Raw genomic sequence first — 23,388 nt, forward strand, 5'->3', positions numbered from 1 at the left:
GTGTCTCGGGACAATTTTTGTGTATTTAAAATGTGCAAAAATGGGAATTCTAGCATATTTTCCATATAATATTCCATTATATAAACACTCAGATACTCAATCCAAATTGATCATGAATAGTAATAAATCATTTTTTACAAAATTTTCTCGATACATAATTTTAGGCAGTCTTGGAAACTTTACCGTGAATTTGATTTCCTACACCGATGATGCTTTTTTTCCTCTTCTTCGGAGGATTATCCTGCCTTTAAAACCTTTTCCGATCATATCAACACCCAGTATGATGTGGATACTAAAAACTCTAATATAGTTGTACGCGCCGAAACATGCCGTGCAACACCAAGTAGCAAGCTCTACGACACACCTCAGTATGAATTTATCAGTAACGGGTACGATTTCGAGTGCTTTGGCGTAAAAGTTTTTATCACGTTTCTTGCCAGGGTCGTCGCTAGAAGCTTAATCGGGTGGTGGGGGTGCATATTCGAATATTTGTTTTATGCCCAACCGATTTCTTTTGGTAACTATTGTTTCTATGGTTGTACGAACAGGAATACACGAATATACTCCCCCAATTAAGCTTCTTGCGACGGCCCTGCCTGTGTAAGCTGGCTCTAGGTCCGACTTATGTAGTGTTTGTATTTGATAGGAAAAACCCCAATATGATACGGCGTATACTTCTACAAGCATAGGCGTACGAACCTGAAGCTTATAGGTGAAGATAAAGATGCCTAGCGACAATGAATGGATATGCTAAATAATCGGTTCCTCTATATATAGGCACACTTAATTTGGAAAAATAAATAAAATTTAACTGCTCTAGATATCTCTTTCAGCAACCATAGTAACTTCCGCATAGTAACCGCGGGGCAGTTACCTCAGCAAGTTTCCCTCGTGTGCGGATAGTTTTCGTGAGGAATTCGCCTCAAGAGGCAAGTTTCTCTCGTGTGCGGATGGTTTTCGAGCTAATTAAGCTAAATGCCTTGCGAGGCCGTTATCTCATCTGATAGCTCATTATCTCAGCTGATAGCTCTCGTGTGCAGTGGGACTTAAGCGAAAATCGTTGCAATACGTCGCTGCATGACTCTCTACAGCATATTGCTTCGTGTGTTTATTTGGGCGGCAATGATGATATAATTGTGCGCAAGAGCTATAATTACCTTTTGACCTAGTCTTGTCGCTGCGACATGCCTCACAATATCAAACTGGCTTGATTTTGTGCGTCGTGTTGCAGCGACAAATTTACATCGGAGCGGAAAAGTTTTCGAAGAGTTGTCGCAGCGATTTCTCGCCTAGTGTGTACCGACCTTAAAAGTCAGAAACAACGACACTTACTAAAGTCAATTCACATGATTTAGCACAAATAATATTTGTAATCGCCATTATTTAGCACAAATAATATTTATAACACTCCGAACACCAAATTCCAAAAAGGTTTCTATTCTTCTTTTCTATTCTCACTGAAACCTTGAGTAATTATCGCATTCAGAACTTCTTTAATATCGTTATTATAAAAAACGGAGAGATTATTAAGCATTTAGAGCTTTCCTATGTGTATCCATGTATGTAAAAACTGTATGCGAGAAATTTTTAATCATAATTATATATTGCAGCTGTGACAAAGATTCGACTATCACTCACTTTACAAGCGGTTTGCAGAAAAGCCACAGATTCAGTATCCAAGTTTTCAGATTTGTTACCAACTACACCTTTGTTTACATTCATTGCGACCTCCGATTATGCAACAGAAACATCCATGGTTCCATTTGTGCTAAACGTACCAGCTGCTCGAACAGACGAAAATGTAATGCGCATATATTTGATGTTGCTGATCGTAGCTACCAACTTTCAATTGGCCCCATCGTGCACAGGGAGGAGAAGACGAGAAAGCAAATAGAGGAAAAGGACGAGGACAAAAAACAAGGTTCACTCACTCAAAGTTATTTCTTAAGTGTTTATGGCGTCAGCTGCTTAGTCATGTTAAAAATTATATGATACCAAACTTTTCTTGGCAGTTTGGATATCGACGTTCATTTACAAAATGTAATTAGATATAGTGGCATCTAAAAAGTATAGAAGCTAATACACACGCGAATAACAGTACATTTTAAATTTTTAAATTCCTAGAAAACGTGACCGACTCTGGGTCCAGTCTGAGTACGATTATGACTGTCATGCTGATTTGTGATGGGGTTACTGTCGTCGTATTGGTCAGAAGACGTCGTCCGTTGAAAAGTTGGAATGGAATGACTTTAAGTAAAGACTTAATAATAAATGCAAAATATAGTAAATGATAGATTAAGTTCCGCTACTCGAATTAGCGCTGCATCTCGATAACAAAAAATTAATAAGCCCTGTTGAATAAGCGCCGCGACGCCTATTTAGGAAGATATAAATAAACGCTAAAAAATGTAGAAATAAACGATTCTTTATTTAAACGCGTTAATCCTAAGATTTAAACTATTGAGAACGACGGCCAGTATTGAAACTTTAAAGTTTTATTGTCGAATATCTCTTACAACCAGGCTCATATGACAGTTCTGATAGTTTAAGATTTTCCTTCTTCCTAACACTTGGGCATGTCGTCGATTCGCCGTAGATGCTGTGAACTTAGCAGGAATCACCAGCCCAACTTCGCGCTTTCTTTTTCCTGTAACCTCTACCAAACATTTATTCGATTCATCAGCCTTCAGAAAATAATCTATTTGCTCATTTTGAAATAAGCGCCGCTTTTAAATAAGCGCCGCGTCTTTAAATCGATATTTGCAATAAGCGCCGCGGCGCTTAATCGATCATTTACGGTAAATTATTCTTTTATCATTTCAATTTTTATGCCAAATGTTACATGTGCTAACATTGGTGAACATGAAGTAAACTATGTAATCAGTAATTGTGTTTCTTCTATTTAGCAATAAAATTACATATTATCTATTTTTTATTGGGACGATACATATTGTATTATAAATCTCTGATTATATAGCAGTTGAACATGCGATGAGTACAGTGTCCTTCGAGCGGGAACTGAAAACATGGGTACACAAACAGGGGTACACATATCCAGAACGTGACAAAGACAAGGTTTAACGTTTAATTGCCAGCATGTATATAACATTAAAGTTTTATTGCTTCATATCTTTTACACAATTTTATTAGTTTAAGTTTCTAAGTAATTCCGCGTCTAACAACTTCTGCGCATGCCGTTGATTATTCACCGTGTATACCGTAAACTGAGCGGAAACCAACAGCCCAACTTCGCGTTTTCTTTCTAGTACGTGCTGGACTTTCCACTCACTTTGAGATAAGCGTCGCTGTCGAATAAGCAGCGCACTTAAATAAACGCCTCGTCTTCAACTCGGAATTTGTAATAAGCGCCGCGGCGTTTAATCGATCATTTACGGTAGTTTCGCTTCGTCCAACGGAGGTGACAAAAAAGATTTGCTGAATACCAAAAAGTAAAATTTGATTGGCCAGGTGGAACAAAACTCCATCTTGTTAAGTATTCTAGAATATTCTATTTTCGCTGTTTTGAATTACCTCAGCAAATTCGATAATACAGCATTTGCATGTCATTTAAAGAAATGAGAAGAACATTAAAATCATTGGTATTTCAATACCGCTGAAAGAACTACAATAGCGCTGATTGAAAATCAATTGTGGTAGTGCGAAAGTTCAACAACAACGCCTTATTATATATTCCGTAAAGTGAATATCAATAGAACAAAACGCAGAACAATTGCGTTAACTTATTGATCATTAACATTTTCGGAACAACAATAGCAATAGATCAAACGACATTTAGCGTAACTGAGAAATACTTATTTACACCAAGTTCTCTCATCTGCGTTCTATTATGTATACATAATTTATAAACAAAAGATAGTTATAAAGGTACAGATGAGAAGATGAGAAGAATTTGTTCACTTCAAAACGTTGAATTTCAAAAACAAATTTTGATAGCAGCTGCTGAACGGAATGTGCACTGCCTAACCATTTGCGAAATGTACAGCATGGGGAAGACTTATGCATGCAGACCTACTTGAAAGAGAACACATCCAGGGATAAAACTTACTGCACATACTGATATTGCTGTTGTGTGAACAGACTAATATGATAGAATGCGAATTCTAATATTTACTTTCTACACCTTTACATTAATGAATATTTCTCTATGCTAAATGTCGTTTGATTTATTGCTATTATTGTCCCGAAAATGTCAATGATGAAAAAGTTAACGCAATTGTTCTTCGTTTCGTTCTATTGATTAATTTAACTTTACGGAATATATAATAAGGCGTTCTTGTTGAACTTCCGCACTAATACAATTGATGTTAAACTGGCGCTATTTTAGTTCTTTCAGCGGTATTGAAATACCAAACATTTTAATGTTCTTCTCTTTTCTTTAAATGACATGCAAATGCTGTAATAGCCATTTTTGTCGAGGTAAGCCTGCATGGGCAAGCGTGTATTGCACGTGATGTGAAATAACTGGAACAAATCACAGAAACCGCAGAATTTATTAAATATTCATAAATGTGAAATCGCTTTTAAATTTGGAAATGCAATGAAAAACAAGAAAGCAACCAATTTTGCCAATGCATTTATAAACACAGGAAATAGAAGTTAGGCAGTGTTGTACGTTGCGATGTCATAGCCAAGCACCGCGTCTGTGGTTTAGCACTTTAGCCGTAGGGGAAATACTATAGCATTCTTATTACCCTTTTGTCTGAATTCAACGGTACGCGGATGGATAGAGTTCTGGGTCAGAAATCCGCGAAAGGCTGAAGGGTACCATCTGAAAACGGGGATTACTGTTGGCCTACAGGGGAGTTGGGGGGGAGTTTTCCCTAATCGACCGGCTTTCACTTTCTGCCGCGTTCTAGCTTGTTTGCGACAGTTTACACAAGGCGTCCCCCTTATGTACCTCTTGAGAACGTGACTACCTGTGCTATCGTTATCTCTCCAACTCAAGGTCTCATTTCACCTATTTCTTCTTCCGGTACGGATTTTGAATTCTTCCCAGATAATGAGAATATCTTTAAAAACCATATCGAGCTGATAATTTCGGCAAAAAATTTAGGCATTTTCATAAAATAAAGGTTATTCCGAATAGATTTATTATGTGTATTAAAATTTCGGCAAAAAATTTCCGCATTTTCATAAAATAAAGCTTATTCCGAATACATTCATTATGTCTATTAAAATTTCGGCGAAAAATTTCCGCATTTTCATAAAATAAAGGTTATTCCCAATAGATTCATTATGTTGTCTATTAAAATTTCGGCAAAAAATTTCCGCATTTTCATAAAATAAAGGTTATTCCGAATAGATTCATTATGTTTATTGGGGTTTTTGACAAATACACAACAAAATTTAAACGCTATACATATATAGTTCGATTAAAATCTTAATCATCTTCAGGATATAAGATTATACAAGATATATATGACGTTGGTATGGAAACATCTTTGTGTAGACACTATTTTATTGTAAATATACACCTAAAGAATAATAAACTGGTTGAAAAATTGAGCGGTATGGTCTATTTAAGCGACATATTCGCCTTAGAACGTAAGAATTCTTTGTACAGATAATTGGTTTCCTGGTAAAAGAAGTAGGTATTAATTACCACCATAAATATATTCAAGGGTCAATTCGGTCGAGTGAATGCGATCTTGGCCAAAGTCAACAGGATTTCGAAATATATCTACAAACTATATCTTATATTATATCTTTCATATGAATGTCTTAGGGAATTAACGTAGCTATGAGGATCTTTATCAAAAACGAACGACCGGACGTATTAGTTCAACTACCAGATCCAGGCCCCGTTCACGCGGTTCACACGTACGGGTTGCCGTTAGAGCAGGCAAAATTTTGAAGTCAATGAAAGAAGATTCTTAATGTCCAAACTGAACGACCTGAATAAATATACCAAATCTATCAAATTGATAAGTATTTGCTAATCATGGTTGCTTCATAAAGGCAAACGATGAGCGTATCCGGTATACAACGTCGGAGGGGGCTATTGTTTATTCGTAGTAGTCGTGCATATCTGATATCATGGATAAAATTCATTTTATTATCCATGCTGATATATATGTTTAATTAAACAGTAAATACGTGTAAGTCAAATGTGTCAAAAACAATATTAAATCCAACAAACATTAAACTATTTATGTTTAAGTGATGTCTTTGAAGACTAAACATCGACAGAAATTATAGCACTCAGTTTAATTATGCAGTGCGAGCTATCTAATACGTTGTTCATCTTTTCTTATGATAATGCATGCATGGACGTGAGCGAACCTGTCTCTTGGTTTCGATTCCGGTTAGAATCATGTTTGCTAAAACAATATTATTGGTATGAAAATTTGGAAGGATATTGAACGAGTTGGAAAACATTGAAATTGATTTCATAGGCACAGATGCAGATATTTATAGCTATAAACTTCATAACAAAATGGTTTCGATTTAATTTTTTACTTTGCAAATTTTGTTTCCTGGTATGACATCATCATAGAATAATTATTGCATTGACAGGCCGAAAAAAATATTCATGGGAACATTTCTGAAAACATTTACAATTATCGAAGAATAGGAACGCTTAGGTAGGCTAACCACATCACAAATAATTATAACATGGTATAAAAGGAACCTTCGTCCAAACGTTGAGTGTTTTTTTTGTTTTAGACATTGTTTCGCAGCACCAATTTTTATTCAAATCAAGGTTGATTAAAACTTGAAAACAACATCACTAAACGCACGATGCTCACACCTAAAAGGGTATTGTGCCTTCACAGTTTAGTGCATGTTCCTATACTAGGAACGGCGCACTATTATGCCTAAAGAAATGTATTCTGTCTAATTATTTAACTTTAAAATATTCATTTAGAAGCTCCCCAATGACTATTTTACTAATTTATTTTTTTATTGTGCGGCAGAGCTAACAAAATCACAAACAATTAATATTATATCTAACTGTAAATCATCCAATCAGAAAGCTCGGTTTGTACCACGTGGTCAGTAAATTAATCATGGAGTTCCATCGAATTTTTTCACATTATGCTATAAAAGTCGAACACCCCGCCGCAGCGGGGTATTCCAATTCGAGTTTCCGTGTACCACGCGTGGATGCCTCGCACACGACTCGAGGTTGTCAACAATTTCAAAATGGAGGCAAAAGAAGCCATTTCACCCAGCTTTTGCGCTGCCTACACGTTGTTTCTCGGGCGAAGCCCTCCGGATATATCTTCCCTTGGGGGTAATATTTCGTCGAATTCCCCTCGCTCCAGGTCTATAAATGATAATAATCAAAGATAGCGTGGTATGGAATAACATGAACATTCATCCAAACATCGAGTGCATATCAACTGTTTTCTTGTCTATTTGACAATTGTTTTGCAGCACCAATTCTTATTCAAAACAAGGTTGAACACAACCTTACTAACGCACGATGGTCATCACCCAAAAGGGCATTGATTGTGCCTTTACAGTTTGGTAGTTTTACTACCAGGAACGGTGCAATATGACGCCTTCGATCTAGTTATTTAACTTTAAATATCCATTGAGAATGTGTCTCACTTGATAGTATATTTTCATTGCACAGTAGAGCTAACAATATCACAAAATAATAATTATAATCAAGGGCAGCTTGGTATAACGAGAATCTTCGTCCAGACTTCCAGTGTCAAGTCGGGTTTTTTTTCATTAAATTCGTTGCAACACTAATTTTAATTAATGCATAATACCGTCACTAAGAAATTTAAATCTGAATGAGGAATTTCGTAATATTCCAACGATGATAATAGTTATCACGTGACTTATTCAGCATACTGAAATAAAAATGTCAGTTATTGCTTTATGAAATAAATTGGTCTAAGCTAGATGAAGCCTTTTTAACAGACTTTTAAATATAAAAAATATACTGTACATATAGCATAAACAGATATTTAAATATCATTGGTATATTTATCACCTAATCCTACGTACTTTTTTACTTACCACAAAACGTAACACAACGATAAACACGAATGAATCGAACTTTTTATTACGCTGTCGTTTATTGCATGAGGTTGGCTTATTTTTTGCAAAAGAGTTCATTAAAATAAAGATATATATATATATATATATATATATATATATATATATATATATATATATATATATATATATTAATTAATATATAAATACCATACTGAAATCCCTCATGATTGCCATTGTATGTGCAGTGCATTTGTATAGCTAGCTACAAACAATTGAAGTAACGTTTCTACGTTTTAAACGAACGAACTACGCTATAAAGAGATATAGCTAGTGTGTTTGGTTCCAGTAAAAACGATAACAAACTTCATAGTTTGACACGTACTCTGTCATATATGTATATATGTAGCCGGATGAAGATTCGTGGATAATTATTCCCATGCACCCCGATTAAACATAAAAAACAACTTAATAGAGATTCTTTTAGAACTTCCGTATTTAAGCTATTTCTTTGTAATAAATTCTTTTAGGCAATTGTTTGCTAAAACAACATTATTTGTATGAACATTTGGAAGGATATTGAACGAGTTGGAAAACATTGAAATTGATTTCATAGGACAGATGCAGATATCAGCAATAAACTTCATAACAAAATGGTTTCGATATAATTTTTTAAGTTGCCCATTTTGTCTCCCGGTATGACATTATCATAGAATAATTATTGCATTGACAAGCCCTAAAAATGCATCCATGAATATTTCTGAAAACATTCACAATTAACGAGGAACGATTAGGAAGGTGAATACTAATCAATGCATGGTAATGCTTGTAAACCGTGTTGGCTTGATTTAGATCTCATTTTTGCTTTTAACAATAATCAGGTCGTTGTTACAAATCATGTTGCAATTGCTACATGAAAATTCATCTAAAATTTACTTCCGTTCATCCGTTTGAATATTTATTGGGAAAGGATTAAACCAGCGTTTTACTTGAAAAGCGTAAGGGGGGAAATATAAAGGTATACTATATACCATAAAAATAATATTTTAAATTTAAAACCACCAAGGTATTAACTATGATGATGTGACAGATTACATCATATTTGAGGGCTCAGGATTGTGATTGAGTCTGCAACCATAAGATTTGCATACCATTCATTCTGATCATGTAAGTTTTCTATGGGACAAGGAAATAGAATTAGCCAACAGGAAGACTTAGCCGATTGATAAAATGATGTTTCATTTTCCGGCTCACAATACATCACTTTGAGTTTCAAGAGAGAAGGATCCAAGCCATTATCAAGTGCTACTTTAATTTGAAACGGTAAACTCTTTACTAATGTTTTTACTAACTAGGTATAAGTTTTCTAGCTTTAAGCACTACAATATTCTGCATGATAGGATTTGGTTTTTACTGTGAAAACATTTTTACTTTTCAGCAAAGCTTAAAACGAATAAGCAAATCTGATATACGTATATGCAAACATTTTTTTTACTTTGCTGCCGCTTATTTTTAAACAGCACAGTAAGATTTATGCTACGACTTTTCAGATGAAGGGAAACTAAATATTTTTTTGTTTTTGTGCGGTTTTTTGAGCATGAATGCTTGGGATATGTGACAACTTTGAGGAAGAACGCTACGCTCTCCTTTTGACATAACCAGGCAGAAAATACGTGCATGCGTAACATTTTTACGCGTTTAATATAAGCCTAAATGTTGTACAACAGGCGTATACAATAGAATTTTGGTTCAGGTATTTTTTTTGTTCCATGTTATAGATCTATCCAGGTCGTTAGGAAGGATACGTCCAAACTTAACATTTTTGTACGGTTTTTTATAAGCTGGTTCGCAGGACATATGCAATTGAATTTTGGATCAGGAATACTTTGTGCTGTATTATTGACCTATCTAGGGCGATAGAAAATAATTTTCCAGATTTTTGCTTATGTGACATTTTAGTGACATCCTGTCAAATTAAGTTTGATGAAAAAACACAAAATTATTGATAAAGGCTCTGACTCGAGCCCCGTTTACACTACACTGAATTTATCGGCACGGCACGGCTAAAATGGGCACCCGTGCTCAATTTTATTAGTGTTCAGGCTACCAAAACAAAGGCCGAGTACAGATGAAATGGGTACGGGTGCCCATTTTAGCCGTGCCGTACCAATAAATCGAGTGTAGTGTAAACGGGGCTTCATATTGTTTAATTAAACTGTTCAAGTTGTTTTAGCCGTTATCTGGTGAACGGACTATAATGTAAAGCATCGTTTTTGTATTAAAAAAGTTTAATATGAAAACTTGCACACAACTATACTAAACAGATAAATTATGCTCACGCCTAAAAGAGTATTGTTCAGCTAGGCTTCTATACTAGGAATGGCGCCCTATGATGCCTGTGTAAAGACATGTATTCGATCTAATTATCTAACTTTGAAATATTCATTTCGAAATTTTTCCAATGAGTATTTTACTAATATTTTCCAATGACATATATTTAATTGGAAGGTAGGCTAACCACATCACAAATAATTATAACATGGTATAAAAAGAACCTTCGTCCAAACGTTGAGTGTTTTTTTTTTATTTTGGACATTGTTTCGCAGCACCAATTTTGATTCAAATCAAGGTTAATTAAAACTTGAAAACAACATCACTAAACGCACGATGCTCACACCTAAAAGGGTATTGTGCCTTCACAGTTTAGTGCATGTTCCTATACTAGGAACGGCGCACTATTATGCCTAAAGAAATGTATTCTGTCTAATTATTTAACTTTAAAATATTCATTTAGAAGCTCCCCATTTAGAAGTTAAGTGGGTTTTTTTTCATTAAATTCGTTGCAACACTCATTTTAACAAATTTAAATTTGAATGAGGAATTTCGTAATATTCCGACCATGATAATAATTATTTTACCTAATCCTACGTACTTTTTTACTTACCACAAAACGTAACACAACGATAAACACGAATGAATCGAACTTTTTATTACGCTGTCGTTTATTGAGGTTGGCTTATTTTTTGCAAAAGAGTTCATTAAAAATTAAGATTTATATATATTAATTAATATATAAATACCATACTGAAATCCCTCATGATTGCCATTCTATGTGCAGTGCATTTGTATAGCTAGCTATAAACAATTGAAGCAACGTTTCTACGTTTTAAACGAACGAACTACGTTATGAAGAGATATAGCTAGTGTGTTTCGTTCCAGTAAAAACGATAACAAACTTCATAGTTTGACACGTACTCTGTCATATATGTATATATGTAGCCGGATGAAGATTCGTGGATAATTATTCCCATGCACCACGATTAAACATAAAAAGAACTTAATAGAGTTTCTTTTAGAACTTCCGTATTTAAGCTATTTCTTTGTAATAAATTATTTTAGGCAATCAGTAGCTACCAATTATGAATTCAATCAAAAGTAATTATAGGTGGGCTTTTTAAAAGATAAAAATGATTATTTCTAAATCTAAATTCAGTTATGAAAGAAATTTATATTAAATCAAGAATAAGTGAAATGTCTTGCGAAAAGTATTAGAAACTAATTTTCAGCGAAGTAGATTGCGTTTTCCCCCTCGGTTAGGCGAAAATATTTACTGAACGGTGAGTAAGAAACGAATGCATAGCTCCAACAATAGCTAAAATTTAGCAAAAACAATGTGACGCCTACGACGCCGTGAAAATGGCATAATTATATAACCAAAACAGAACCATTGATGGACTTATCACGCAATATCCACGCCTTTTTCACGACGTGTTGCATCTCACGTCGTCTGCTGAATTTCACTATTATAAATAAACCATAACAACTCATTTTAAATTTCACGTGACAACCGTGTACCTCTTTACCGATATAATTGAATCAGCTTTGTCATATTGACAATAACAGATCAAAATACTGTTCCTGTTTGTTTTAATGAACATTATTATTGACAATGGAATATCCGGTACTTACTATTTTCATTTGGCTTCAATTTCTTCAAAGCGTACCAACGTTTGAATGCTACGAAACTCTCTGAGTTCATTTAATTATTCTTATAGATGTAGAGCGCGTCGCCGACCATTTTGCTCAATGAGTTTGCGATACGTTGCTGTTCAATAGCGGATGCACCAATGAATACAAACAAACTAACAATATAAACTTATAGTTATAGAATTAAAGACAGTGAAATTCACAAGATAAGCGTTTCTTTAATTTACACGTTTGGTAAAATCAGATACTGTGGCTTGCATCAAGATCAATGGCCCTGTGGTGACACTGAACTTAATTTACCTTTCATTTTGTGGATATTGTTCTTCCAGCGTAGGCCTCATAGACTCGTATACATATAGACATATATAGACATATATATAAACACTAAAATCCACAGGTTCCTGCACTTTCATGTTTCATTTAATTCAGAAAATCTATTAAAGATTAACCCTTTGCTAAAATCGACTACAAAAATTATAAATACTTCCCGAAATATGAAGAAGGAATTCGAAGAATAACCTTTCTTTATAAGCTAGCAATTTTCAATAATTATTAGTAATTTCCATATGCAAATTCACTTTAATTCCGTTGCCATAGCATTACAGGCATACGGCCGAAATAGTTGGCAATGGCAGGAATCCTCAAAACTGCAGCTGATTTATTTCAGTTTTAAGATGCAATAATTCTTCATATTAATCAAGCAATTAGCTTTATAATATGTTTTCATGGCCATAGTTTTTAAATATTATCGTTTGCCACCTTTTGTTACACGGTTTTTTTATAGACTTCATAATTATTCAATTGCCAAAGAAGAGCAACTTAAATAGACTATATAATAAGTTTATGTAAGGACTATATAAGGCGTTGCAGGAACAACGAGTACGTTGCAGGAACAACGAGTATTTCTTGAGTGTTTTTCACATATTTTGGCAATTCAGTCCATAAATATACAATATACGCTATTTATACCGAATTATCATTTCGTAATAAACGCCAGTACACACAGCATGTATAATAAGAACTCTCATTGGGACATTTTGTGTAATTTAATCATTCAATGACACATGCATGCAAAATTCAAATGAACTTGAAAGTCGAATTGCTCAGATATAGTCACAGACTGTAATGCTAAGATTGGGTTTTGACCAAACGTTCATTTCTTTCACCTTGATAGCCTGTTGATGTAAATGTTTTTTACATCGCTATTGCATTGATTTTCCTTTTGACTGAAAGTCTATATAATTAATAAATTCACAAGTTCTATAGACTCTCCGAACGGTTATATCTGTTTTGCAACAAATTTATGTAATATTTTCTTTCTCAAATTGAGCGATACTGATCTGAATAACTAAAAAATGAACCGCATGAGCACATACACCTCACCGCCTACCGCCTGCAATTCTAGACCTATTCCAAAAAGAGCAACTTGTTACGAGTTACGCGAGAACGAGGCTAGTCAGGTTTTCTTTTGGCAAAATTTCAAAACCATTTCCATATTTCTAAATTTTGACTGGAAAAACTTTTTGTGTAGCTTGCAACAGGTCCAGCGAAAAAGTGAGAAAATTAACAAGTTAGTTTAAATTAAGCCGAGGAAATCTGACTAGCCTCGTTCTCGCGTAACTCGAAACAGGCCTCTTGCCCTTTTTCGAATAGGTCTATAGTACTACCAGTTCAAAATTCACTATGTTGTTTTCAGGATAACTGCTTATGGCAAGTCATTTCACTTTTCAATTCTTCCTGCTCACCTTAGGTAAGCTATATTATAATATTACATGGCCATTCACAATTTCCTTGACCTTCTTACTGCTTGCATCTGTCATTACACTAAATAAGCAAGTTGTTGGAAACAACAGTTTTTCTTCCACGAGAGATGCCCAGAAGATCTTTGTAAGCAGTGTTAAATTGACATGCTTCGTAAAAATAATTTAACTTGACAAAAATACTTTACGAACGTTGAATATCTATCAGCTTTTGCTTACAGGAATACTAATTATAAATGCAACAGTCGAGGAGGGCTGGGAAAATAAATTCTTGGTGGAACAATCATGGGGAAACGAAAAATTTCAAAGTAAGGTTACTAATGATTATACTCAATGCAATGTGCCCACAATTGAATCAACGACTTACAGCCTGTTCAACTAGGATAAAATTGCTTCAATCATCGGAATTGATAAATTATTTACATTCTCCTATATCCTTGCCATTGATAGCAGAAAACAGCCGCTAAAATATATAGCGCAGCCTGTTATCCAACTGATTCCACGTGACGTATAATAAGCAAGCATGCATTTTCATACATACAATCACATGATTCGTATTGGCGTATTTTCGGGTCCTTTACTGGTACAAGAGTAAAACGGGCAAGGTGACTGATTCATTTTTCATCTGATAAATACCTTAAGTTTTCGAAACTACAGTACAACACCATTAATTACTGATCGTGTCTGCAAGCACTGATGATCAAATTAAATTACCGCAGGGAACTGAATAGCGATGCTATGTTCGTTGCGACCACATGTACATGATTTGCATTTACAGCTAAAGTCACTACTAAGAATAATTATGTATCTTGTGTGTCAGATCTAGAGCCTACCAAAACCCATTCAGAACGTCCGCAAAACAAAAGTTTAGTCTTAAACCAAACATTTGGACGCTCAATATACCTTATAAACATTATTTACCAATTACCATATAAACATTATTTAAAAATTATTTACCAATTTCAATATGGCCAGAAATGCAGCCAATATGGATGCCGAGCATGCTGATTTAGCCATGGAGATAACATTATTAAAAATAACAGTAGAGGAAGCATCGAGGAGAAATTGGGGAGCGCGTTAATCCAAGTCCCGGATTTGCACTCATTGACGATGACCGAGGACAAAATTTAAAGGAGGTTTTTCATTTCTAAATGTTTTTTTCCTTAAAATATAATTTCAGGATGTCTAAGATAGTAACAGCAGTTCAAAAAACAAAGTGTGGTTGCTAAGGAGCCATTGATGTAGGCAATAGGCACTTGGCTTAGCATCCGGGACTGGAATTTGTCCTCTATTGGCGCGCTCCCTTTTTCGACTGATGTTTCCGATACCAATGCCTCCTCTAGTGTTATTTATAACCTCTATATATTTAGCGCTAATTTGAAAATCCAATATGGCGCCCCATATTATTAAAATTTACTTTCTATGTAAGCCACAATTGAAAAGTCATGTTTGTCCACGTCCAAAACATCATCAATTTTATCGATCTTTAACCACTGAAAATTTGAGTATATCTCGAAATGCCCAAGTATACTACGGATCGAAGAAGAATATTTTCACGATTTAAATAATATAAGAAAGTGTATTCTCCGAGCATATCAGGTACCTTACAGCTCCAATTTCTGCTCGTTGTGGGCGGGCGTCAGAAAATGTCCACGTCAAGGCTGGTTTGAAAAAATTCTAGCTTTATTCAAACTTTAAACTGAACCGCATGATCCTACACACCTCACCGCTTACCGGCCTGCATTTCTGGCCATGGCAATTGTAGAAAGAAAGCCTAATTATTTTGTATATGCGTACATGCAGCTTACTGTTTTTATCTAACTTTTTTTATAAAGAAGAAAAAAGTTCTGAAGGAGTCCAATCAGAAAATGAGTTGTTTGCACTGCGTGAAAATCCAGTGAGAAAAATCCGCGTGAAAAGACAAGGTAAATACAGGGCAGATAAAGTTCCGTAGCGTGTTGGGTTCCCAAGACTACTAAAAGAAGACAAGAAATGCTGAAATCTAAATTCATGTCTGGCACTGTAGAGAAAAGCTAGCGTATTTGTAGTTTGCATGAAGCGTAATATTACCATTTGAAGTCCTAAGTGGCTCTTTACAATGAGAATAATACCATTTTTTTATCTTTAATGTCAGATGAAAATATTACACATTGCTACGAAAAGCTTGACCTAGGGTTTATATTGGACAGCTCTGGTAGCATTGGATCAACCGATTATGGCAAAATGAAATCTTTTGTGAAAGATCTCACCGATCATTTCGTGATTTCACAATCATACACAAGAGTTTCAGTTATTTCATATGCGTCGTCTTCCTCATTAAATTTTCCATTTTCACGTGTATTTGGTTCTCGAGAAGATCTTCATTCAGCAATAGATAACATTCCCTACACTGGTGGTGGTACTAATACCGCTTCAGCCTTGGCACAAGCGTTGTCAGAGATGTTCAATTCCAATAACGGGGCCCGACTTTCAGGTGCGTGAAAAAATATAAGTTTATAGGAAAACATGTGGTAGCAAGTATATACAATTTGGGTTTAATATCACAAGTTATAACTACACGAGCAACATGGTATTATTATCTTATGTTATTAGCATGATAAAATCGATGATAGCATGGTATTATTATCTTATATTATTAGCATGATAAAATTTTTTTTGTATTATGACTCGAGTAGTTTTTCTTACGTTAAAACACAGTCTTGCACTTTTATCAGTATTTTTTTTACCATTTTGGCCTTTCTTAGTTCCTCCCAGGGCTGTTTAGTTTGTATGTAAATACGTTTTCTCCATTTTGTTTGTTTTTGCCAGAAGAATAAATTCTACCGCAGTACATTATTTGATTTATGTAATATACGACGAATAGGACTAAAATTAAAACAGGAGTGCACTATTGACGAAATCATAGTGTGCATGTGAATGAGTGATTAGCAATTAACCAAACACGAGTGTGATTTTGGAAGTATTACACAACTTAATTCGTTTTATAAGTCTTTGCCATACCATACCATACCATACCATACCACACCGCACCACACCACGCCACACCACGCCACGCCACGCCACGCCACGCCACGCCACGCCACGCCACGCCACGCCACGCCACGCCACACCACACCACACCACACCACACCACCCCAGTGTTTTTCAGTGTTTGTGTGGGCCGAAACAGTATTGGGCATTCTTCCCACAACATATAAACAGACATGCATATTTTTCAGATGCGAGAAAAGTTTTAATCGTTCTCACTGACGGTCAAAGCAGTGGTAGTGTTGATCAGCCAGCTCAAAACTTAAAAAACATCGGGGTCAACATATTTTCTGTTGGAGTTGGTTCAGGGATCGATCAATCAGAACTAGAAACAATGGGATCCGCTCCAGCAGATGAACATGTGTATATGCTGAGCAATTTTAATGAATTTTCAACGCTAGCAAAGAAAATGTCACGGACGACTTGTAATGGTAGGGTTTAATTTCAAGAATCTTTATTACGGTCACATATACATGTTTTCTTATTCCTTTAATTTTGACCTTGAAGCAGTCACGGAAAATAGAAATGTATTTGATGAAATTATAGTACCACAATAAAAGTGATAAGATCTCATCTTTTCATCTTGTCCTTCTTACACTACTCCCCCAACACATTTTATTCTTTCCTCCTCATCCGTCGTAATTTCTTCTTCCACCTCTCTATCTTTGCCTTCCTCGTCCTTCTTCACCTTTCACTTTATTTCTTCTTCCTTCCTCTTCATCTTCTTTACGCTTTTTCATTACTTTTCCCCATACATTTTCTATTCCTTTTTTACCCATCTTGTTTCCTTTTCCAAAACTTTCTCCTTCCCCTTCCTCAATACTCCACTGAAGTATCTGCTTAGTTTGTATTACACGAGTACACAACTGCCATTTTTTTCTCTAGCAATGTCGTATTTGGTAATATGCAGGAAAGATAATGTTACGGTGATAATTGGAAGGCACAAATTATCATCTCTGGATCTTAACAACACTCATCTTGCTGATAGTTCGTGTAAAGCAAGCTACAATGCATCACACGTGTTTATAACGACGGCGTTGAATGAATGTGGAACGACGTATTCGGAGACGGATCAACAAATGTTCTATAACAATACTTTAACTGCAGCCGCTCCAATCTCTCCAGGGTCTGTCATTACAAGGGAACAGTCATTCGTTTTCAGCTTCAAATGTGCTTATAGTCGTTTAATCAGTGTCAGCGGTTTAAAATTTGAGCCTCCGAAACCAGAGATAGTAATTAAGCAAAGTATGTAAATTATATCACATTTGTTTAATGTCAGGTTTTACTAGTACAAAAGAGAGAAGGAAACGATTTTCATCATTCCCGCCCAGGATGGGAAATTGATCAGATTTTTCTCCATAATTTTTCTGCCAACATTTTTAACATATCTGATTATGTCTTAAACTTAGGCAGTCTGGGAAACTTTACCGTGAAATTGGGTTCTTACACCGACGCTGGCTTTCTTTCTTCTTCTTCGGAGGATTATCCTGCATTTAAAAGCTTTTCCGATCGTATCAACATCCAGTATTATGTGGATACCCAAAACCCTGATATAGTTGTACGCGCCGAGACATGCCGTGCAACGCCAAGTAGCAAGTCATACGACACACCTCAGTATGAATTCATGTCTGGCGGGTAAGTGTTTTGGAAAACTATTTTGTCTCTCGCTTTCTTTAAATTCGAATGATTCAAATCCGTGCCGTTTCTTCAAATTAAGCGCTAGTTAATTTATAACCCTCAAGAAAGTATCAGCGATCATGTATTGCAGCAGTAACTGATAAACATGAAGATTGCCATAACATTTTTCACACACATAACATTCTTCTGCTTTCATCTTACCGCAACCTAAGGTAATTTTTACGTTCGGAATTTTTATCACGAAATCAATAATAAAAATTTATTTAATGTTAGGACACTAAAAGCCATGTTACACGGTGCAATCTTTCTTGCGACTTGGAATACAAATCATTATGTAATTCTACATTTAAGAAGTGTAAATTAGTGAAGAGTCTGTAAGATGTAAGTGTAAGAAGCGCCATTGAGTGTAATAAAGACAAAAGTTCAGTAGTTGCCAAACTTACATCTCTCACAGGACCTTAAGTTTACAAGATTGCTGTGTATATGCTCTGGAATGGTGTATGAAAGTAAATTTTACTTATTTCTTGCAGCTGTGGCAAAGATTCGACTATCATCCATGATACAAGTGGTTTGCAAAAAAGTCATAGATTTAGCATCCAGGTTTTCCGATTTATTGCTAACCACACTTTCGTTTATATCCATTGTGACCTTCGATTATGTAACAGAAACGTTCCAGATTCCATTTGTGCAAAAAGTACCAGTTGTTCTAACAGACGAAAACGTCGCGATGTAGGTGACGCTACTGACAAAGCCTACAAACTTTCAATTGGCCCCATTATGTATCGAGAGGAAACGAAAAAGCAAGATAAAAAGGACCAGAATGGCAATGACGAAGGTTTGCTCACTTTGATTTATCTTGTAGAAACGTAATTTGCTTCTTGATTCTTTTATATCGTTGTGTAAAAGCATAGGCGTGCGGGACAGGGAGGCAGAGGGGGCACTTGCCCCTCCCTTTCGAGCAAAGTCCAGCTCAAAATTCCGGCAAACTGAAAAAGAGTTACATAGCTAAAATTTTTAAAACCAAATGTTGTAATATATATCACATATTTGGCCATTTTTTTATACTTTCTTCTCAGTACATCCGGCACTTTGCCAAGTTTATTATTACAAAACTGGTAAAAGTTAAAATTTGGGCACATTGTATAATTAAAAAATTGGGGTAATTTTTTTGCCCCCTCTCCCCCCCAAACGAAGTTGCGCCAATACGCCTATGTCTTAAAGAACCTTATTGCCAGACAATTTTTTACAGTTTGTTCATAACTATTTCCATTGTGCGGGATAATTATGAACCAGGTGACTAGAAAGAAGAAGATTATCGGCAGTTAATCTCGACTTTAGTTTACAATTCATGCATTTCCAGTATACGAACTTTTTTAACGAAACTACAAAACCGGCAAGATCAACCAAGCTCAACCAAATTAAACCAAGATATCTGCCCATTTTTGTTTCAGGCAGTGAACATAGTTATTGTGTTTTAACAAGGAACGCACGGATCGACAGACAAACGTTATTTCAAGAGAAATACTGAAAAAAATTCAAACATCCCACACCTACATGAAAACCACAATTATTAATCTTGAGATTTATATTTACTAGCTGTTCAGTCCGGGGACAGTCCTGTCATGTTTGCCATACTGGCTTGTGCCGCTGTTATTGTTGTTGCGCTATCTCTGACTGTCGTCGTGTTGGTCAGAAGACGTCGCAGGGGCAGTTTAACGGCGTCCGTTGAAAAGATTCCAACGGAATTCCCTGCTAAAAAAGTGGAAGAACTTGGCTGCAGCAACGTGACAGGAGAATAAAAACATTCCTTTTTGATTCAATAATGCATTATATAAACGTCTAATAAGCTATCATTTAGGAACAAACGTTAAGTTAAAGACATTAAGAAATATGCATGTATAATTAGGAAATCCTTCACTCAAGGAAGTATAATATTCAACGTAGATCTAACCTCATTTCCGCTTGATGAGATGTTACAAATATACCATAACCATTGCTAATTGCTAAATACTAAATATTCAACAATTATTGTTATTCAGATGCTGTGTGTTTAATTATGATTGGTTCATTCGTAGTCACACGACTTTAAATTATTGCAATGTTTCTCGCCAGGCTGACAAGTGAAAAATTGTCGCCCCAATTACCGTCTCCCGTATACGCCACTGACACTATCCACTTCGTCTCGGGAAATATTCAGACTCTTGGGAAAACAAAATTCACTATTTTCCTCGGGAGCATATATTAAGTGAATATTATTTGCCAAAGGCAGGGTAAATATTACTGATTTAATACCAAGACAAATTTAAGGTTTTTATTTAGTTATATTTAACCAGCATGAGGCGAATAATACTTTAGTATCATTACAAGGGTGTTATAGAAAAAAACAGGTCAGTAGTTGAAAATGTTTTTCCAATTAAAACAATATCAAACGATATTTAAGGATTAATGCACTCTGTGAGTGCATTATCGGGTTTTACATGCACGAGTTCACGAACAAGGAACGAGAAATTCAATACTGCACAAACTTTTGAACGAGTACATGTAAAACCCGATGATGCACAAACAAAGAGTGCTTTAATGCTTTTAATATTCATTTTGAGTAAACTTGTAAAGACTTTGTATCATTTTTAAACTTAACTAAACAACACATGCTTATCTTTAAATACTAAAACACCCCAAGCGGTTGCCCGTTTGGTATTTTTCGATGTGGATTCATCTATAATTACATTAATTTCCTTTTCGTTCACTTCGCTAAGTTCAACAAATTTTTTGTTTGTTGCCGCCATTTTGATAGTGCAATAAATCCTATAACGGTACTGCCGTGGCGTTGTTGTTATATAACATCCATTCACGTGGTACAAATCGACCAATCAGAACGTCAATTTACAAAAAATGAATATTAAAAAACGATATCGTTTTCGGCCAGAAAAAGAAGTTAATAACCGCTTTACCTCAAAAATAATTTTAGGCAAAGCATTTTGTTTAGAATTACTGATTTCTTCATCTGTACCTATCTTCATCTGAAAAATAACTTTTCACATTTTGAAAACTCCGCTCAGCTTGCCAGAATTTTTTTATTATTGTACTAAAATTTGTCATCAATTTTAACGATATTAAATCTTCAAACAAACATCTGTGAATTAAGCAAACTTAGATAATCCCTAATAATGCTGTACAGGGTGTCCCAAAAAAAACGCAACCACTTAAATATGCAAGAATATTAATATTGTTCGGGTTTGCACCATAGTTCAGCTAAAATGACTTTTACCATTGTAAATGAAGAATTAAGAGCCATTTTCAATTCCCAGAGGTGCTTATCTATTGCGCTTTAGAGCTGTATTAATGTTCTTGCATATTTAAGTGGTTGCTTTTTTTTGGGACACCCTGTTAATTTATCAATCTATATAACTCAATTACGTAAGATCGCATTTTGAAACGATGTGTTTGTTTTATCTGATGAAAAGAGTGCTACGTATGCTAATCCCCGAGCCGGTGCGGAGCACCGTGCGAGGGTACTAATTCCGCCCGGAGATTAGGAATTACACCCGGGACCCGGGAGAACATAGCGGAATCCAAAGTCGCCTAAATTTGGACCATGGACGTTCAATGGTCATGGTACTTGTGCGCATGCGCGAAATGCGAACGAGTGTAGACTGGTAATCAGCAACTTACTGATTGGCTAAGACGAAACGTTTGTTTTTCAGTGAAAAACGTCAGCAATTTAACTGTCATTTTGCAAACTATTTCTTTAAAAAAATGTTTCGAAAACAAAATATGAAATGTGGAATCAAATAACAGATAAAACACTGGGAAGAGTTTAAAATATTATCAGAACTGGAAGAATTAGCGGTGAAAAGGAACAACTCGATTATAATCCTTGAAATGGTAGGAGTCTATTTTGTTTATTTATAGGTTTATTTATTTCGTGTTTGCTGTACGAATACATTTTATGACCTTGGTACAGTACGTCGTTTTGCTCGGTTTTGCGAAGACGTGACCGACTATTTAAGGCTTTACATCATCGTTTTAACTTCCAAAAGAGTCTTTAAAAGTGTAATTCGGAGTTTTAATATAACAAATATCACTTTAAAGGTTTATAGAGTCGACTGCAATCACTGCATGAATTTAATAATCGAAAAACAGCATTCGACGTTCACTGCTTGGTTATTTATATTATTTGTGCTGTTTTGATGTTTTGAAGGTTTAGCTATAATGAAGTATTAACTCTCACTTAAACTGTGAAAGTCTGTAACTTAATGCAACGGAAAGCAGCAGGAAAACGGATGATTTCACTTCACCTTTACGACTGTGTTTGTTTCCAAAACATCAGCTATCGGCATTACATTTAGGACATTTCATAATATTGAAGGTTAGGTCTGGCTAGCTCAGGAAATATTTTGCTTCGTTTGAAATGGCGAGGGGTTGCTGCATGCATGTATTTCTAGTTAGAATATGATTCGAAAAATGCACTGGTCGCGAATGCGATGGCATAGAAAATAACACGAAACTAACGTGATACACAAAAGTGAAAAAATGCTATAAACGAAACGGCCGGGTTATGTGTTAATGCCCATCGAAACCATATGACAGTTTTATTGAAGCATGCATGGCCTTTTTTTTGCTTCACGATCAATTGTAAAAAAATTTTGTACGTCACAAAATAATAGGCCTGTGAGTAAAAAGCACCAAGCGCTTCCTGTATGTACAGAAACTGGCTGCATGCATGGTTTCTGGTCAGGATTGATCGTTCTCCGGACCGCATTGGGCAGAAAAATTTCCTTTTATCCGAGTGTTCTCAACCAAACCTAGACGGCCAAACAAAAAGATCATGCATACTGTTCGAACAGGTCGGGAGACGGGGGAAACTTTTCGTGACAGGATGTAAGCATTTACATCTACTTCAGTGCAAGCAGATTTAACGAATAATCTTCTCTCAGGTAAAAACAGCGCTGATTTTAGCATTGACATGATAAAATATAGTAAGTTATAATTAATGTTC

The 23,388-nt window shown here is 35.4% G+C and overlaps 1 protein-coding gene across 1 annotated transcript; it reads left to right on the forward strand.

The window, feature by feature from the left end:
- The first annotated feature begins 13,693 nt into the window (after positions 1-13,693).
- On the forward strand, positions 13,694-20,705 carry LOC114536392 (ZP domain-containing protein-like). The gene is made up of 9 exons (XM_028557745.1): positions 13,694-13,714; positions 13,946-14,032; positions 15,560-15,649; positions 15,859-16,197; positions 16,943-17,182; positions 17,637-17,996; positions 18,161-18,386; positions 18,920-19,224; positions 19,986-20,705. The coding sequence occupies exons 4-9, from the start codon at positions 15,948-15,950 to the stop codon at positions 20,186-20,188; spliced, it is 1,584 nt and encodes a 527-aa protein (XP_028413546.1). The 5' UTR covers positions 13,694-13,714; positions 13,946-14,032; positions 15,560-15,649; positions 15,859-15,947; the 3' UTR covers positions 20,189-20,705.
- The last annotated feature ends 2,683 nt before the right edge of the window (positions 20,706-23,388 follow it).

This window comes from Dendronephthya gigantea, unplaced genomic scaffold (assembly GCF_004324835.1).
Source record: "Dendronephthya gigantea isolate DGI-Jeju-01 unplaced genomic scaffold, DenGig_1.0 000135F, whole genome shotgun sequence".
Taxonomy (NCBI): Eukaryota; Metazoa; Cnidaria; class Anthozoa; order Malacalcyonacea; family Nephtheidae; genus Dendronephthya; species Dendronephthya gigantea.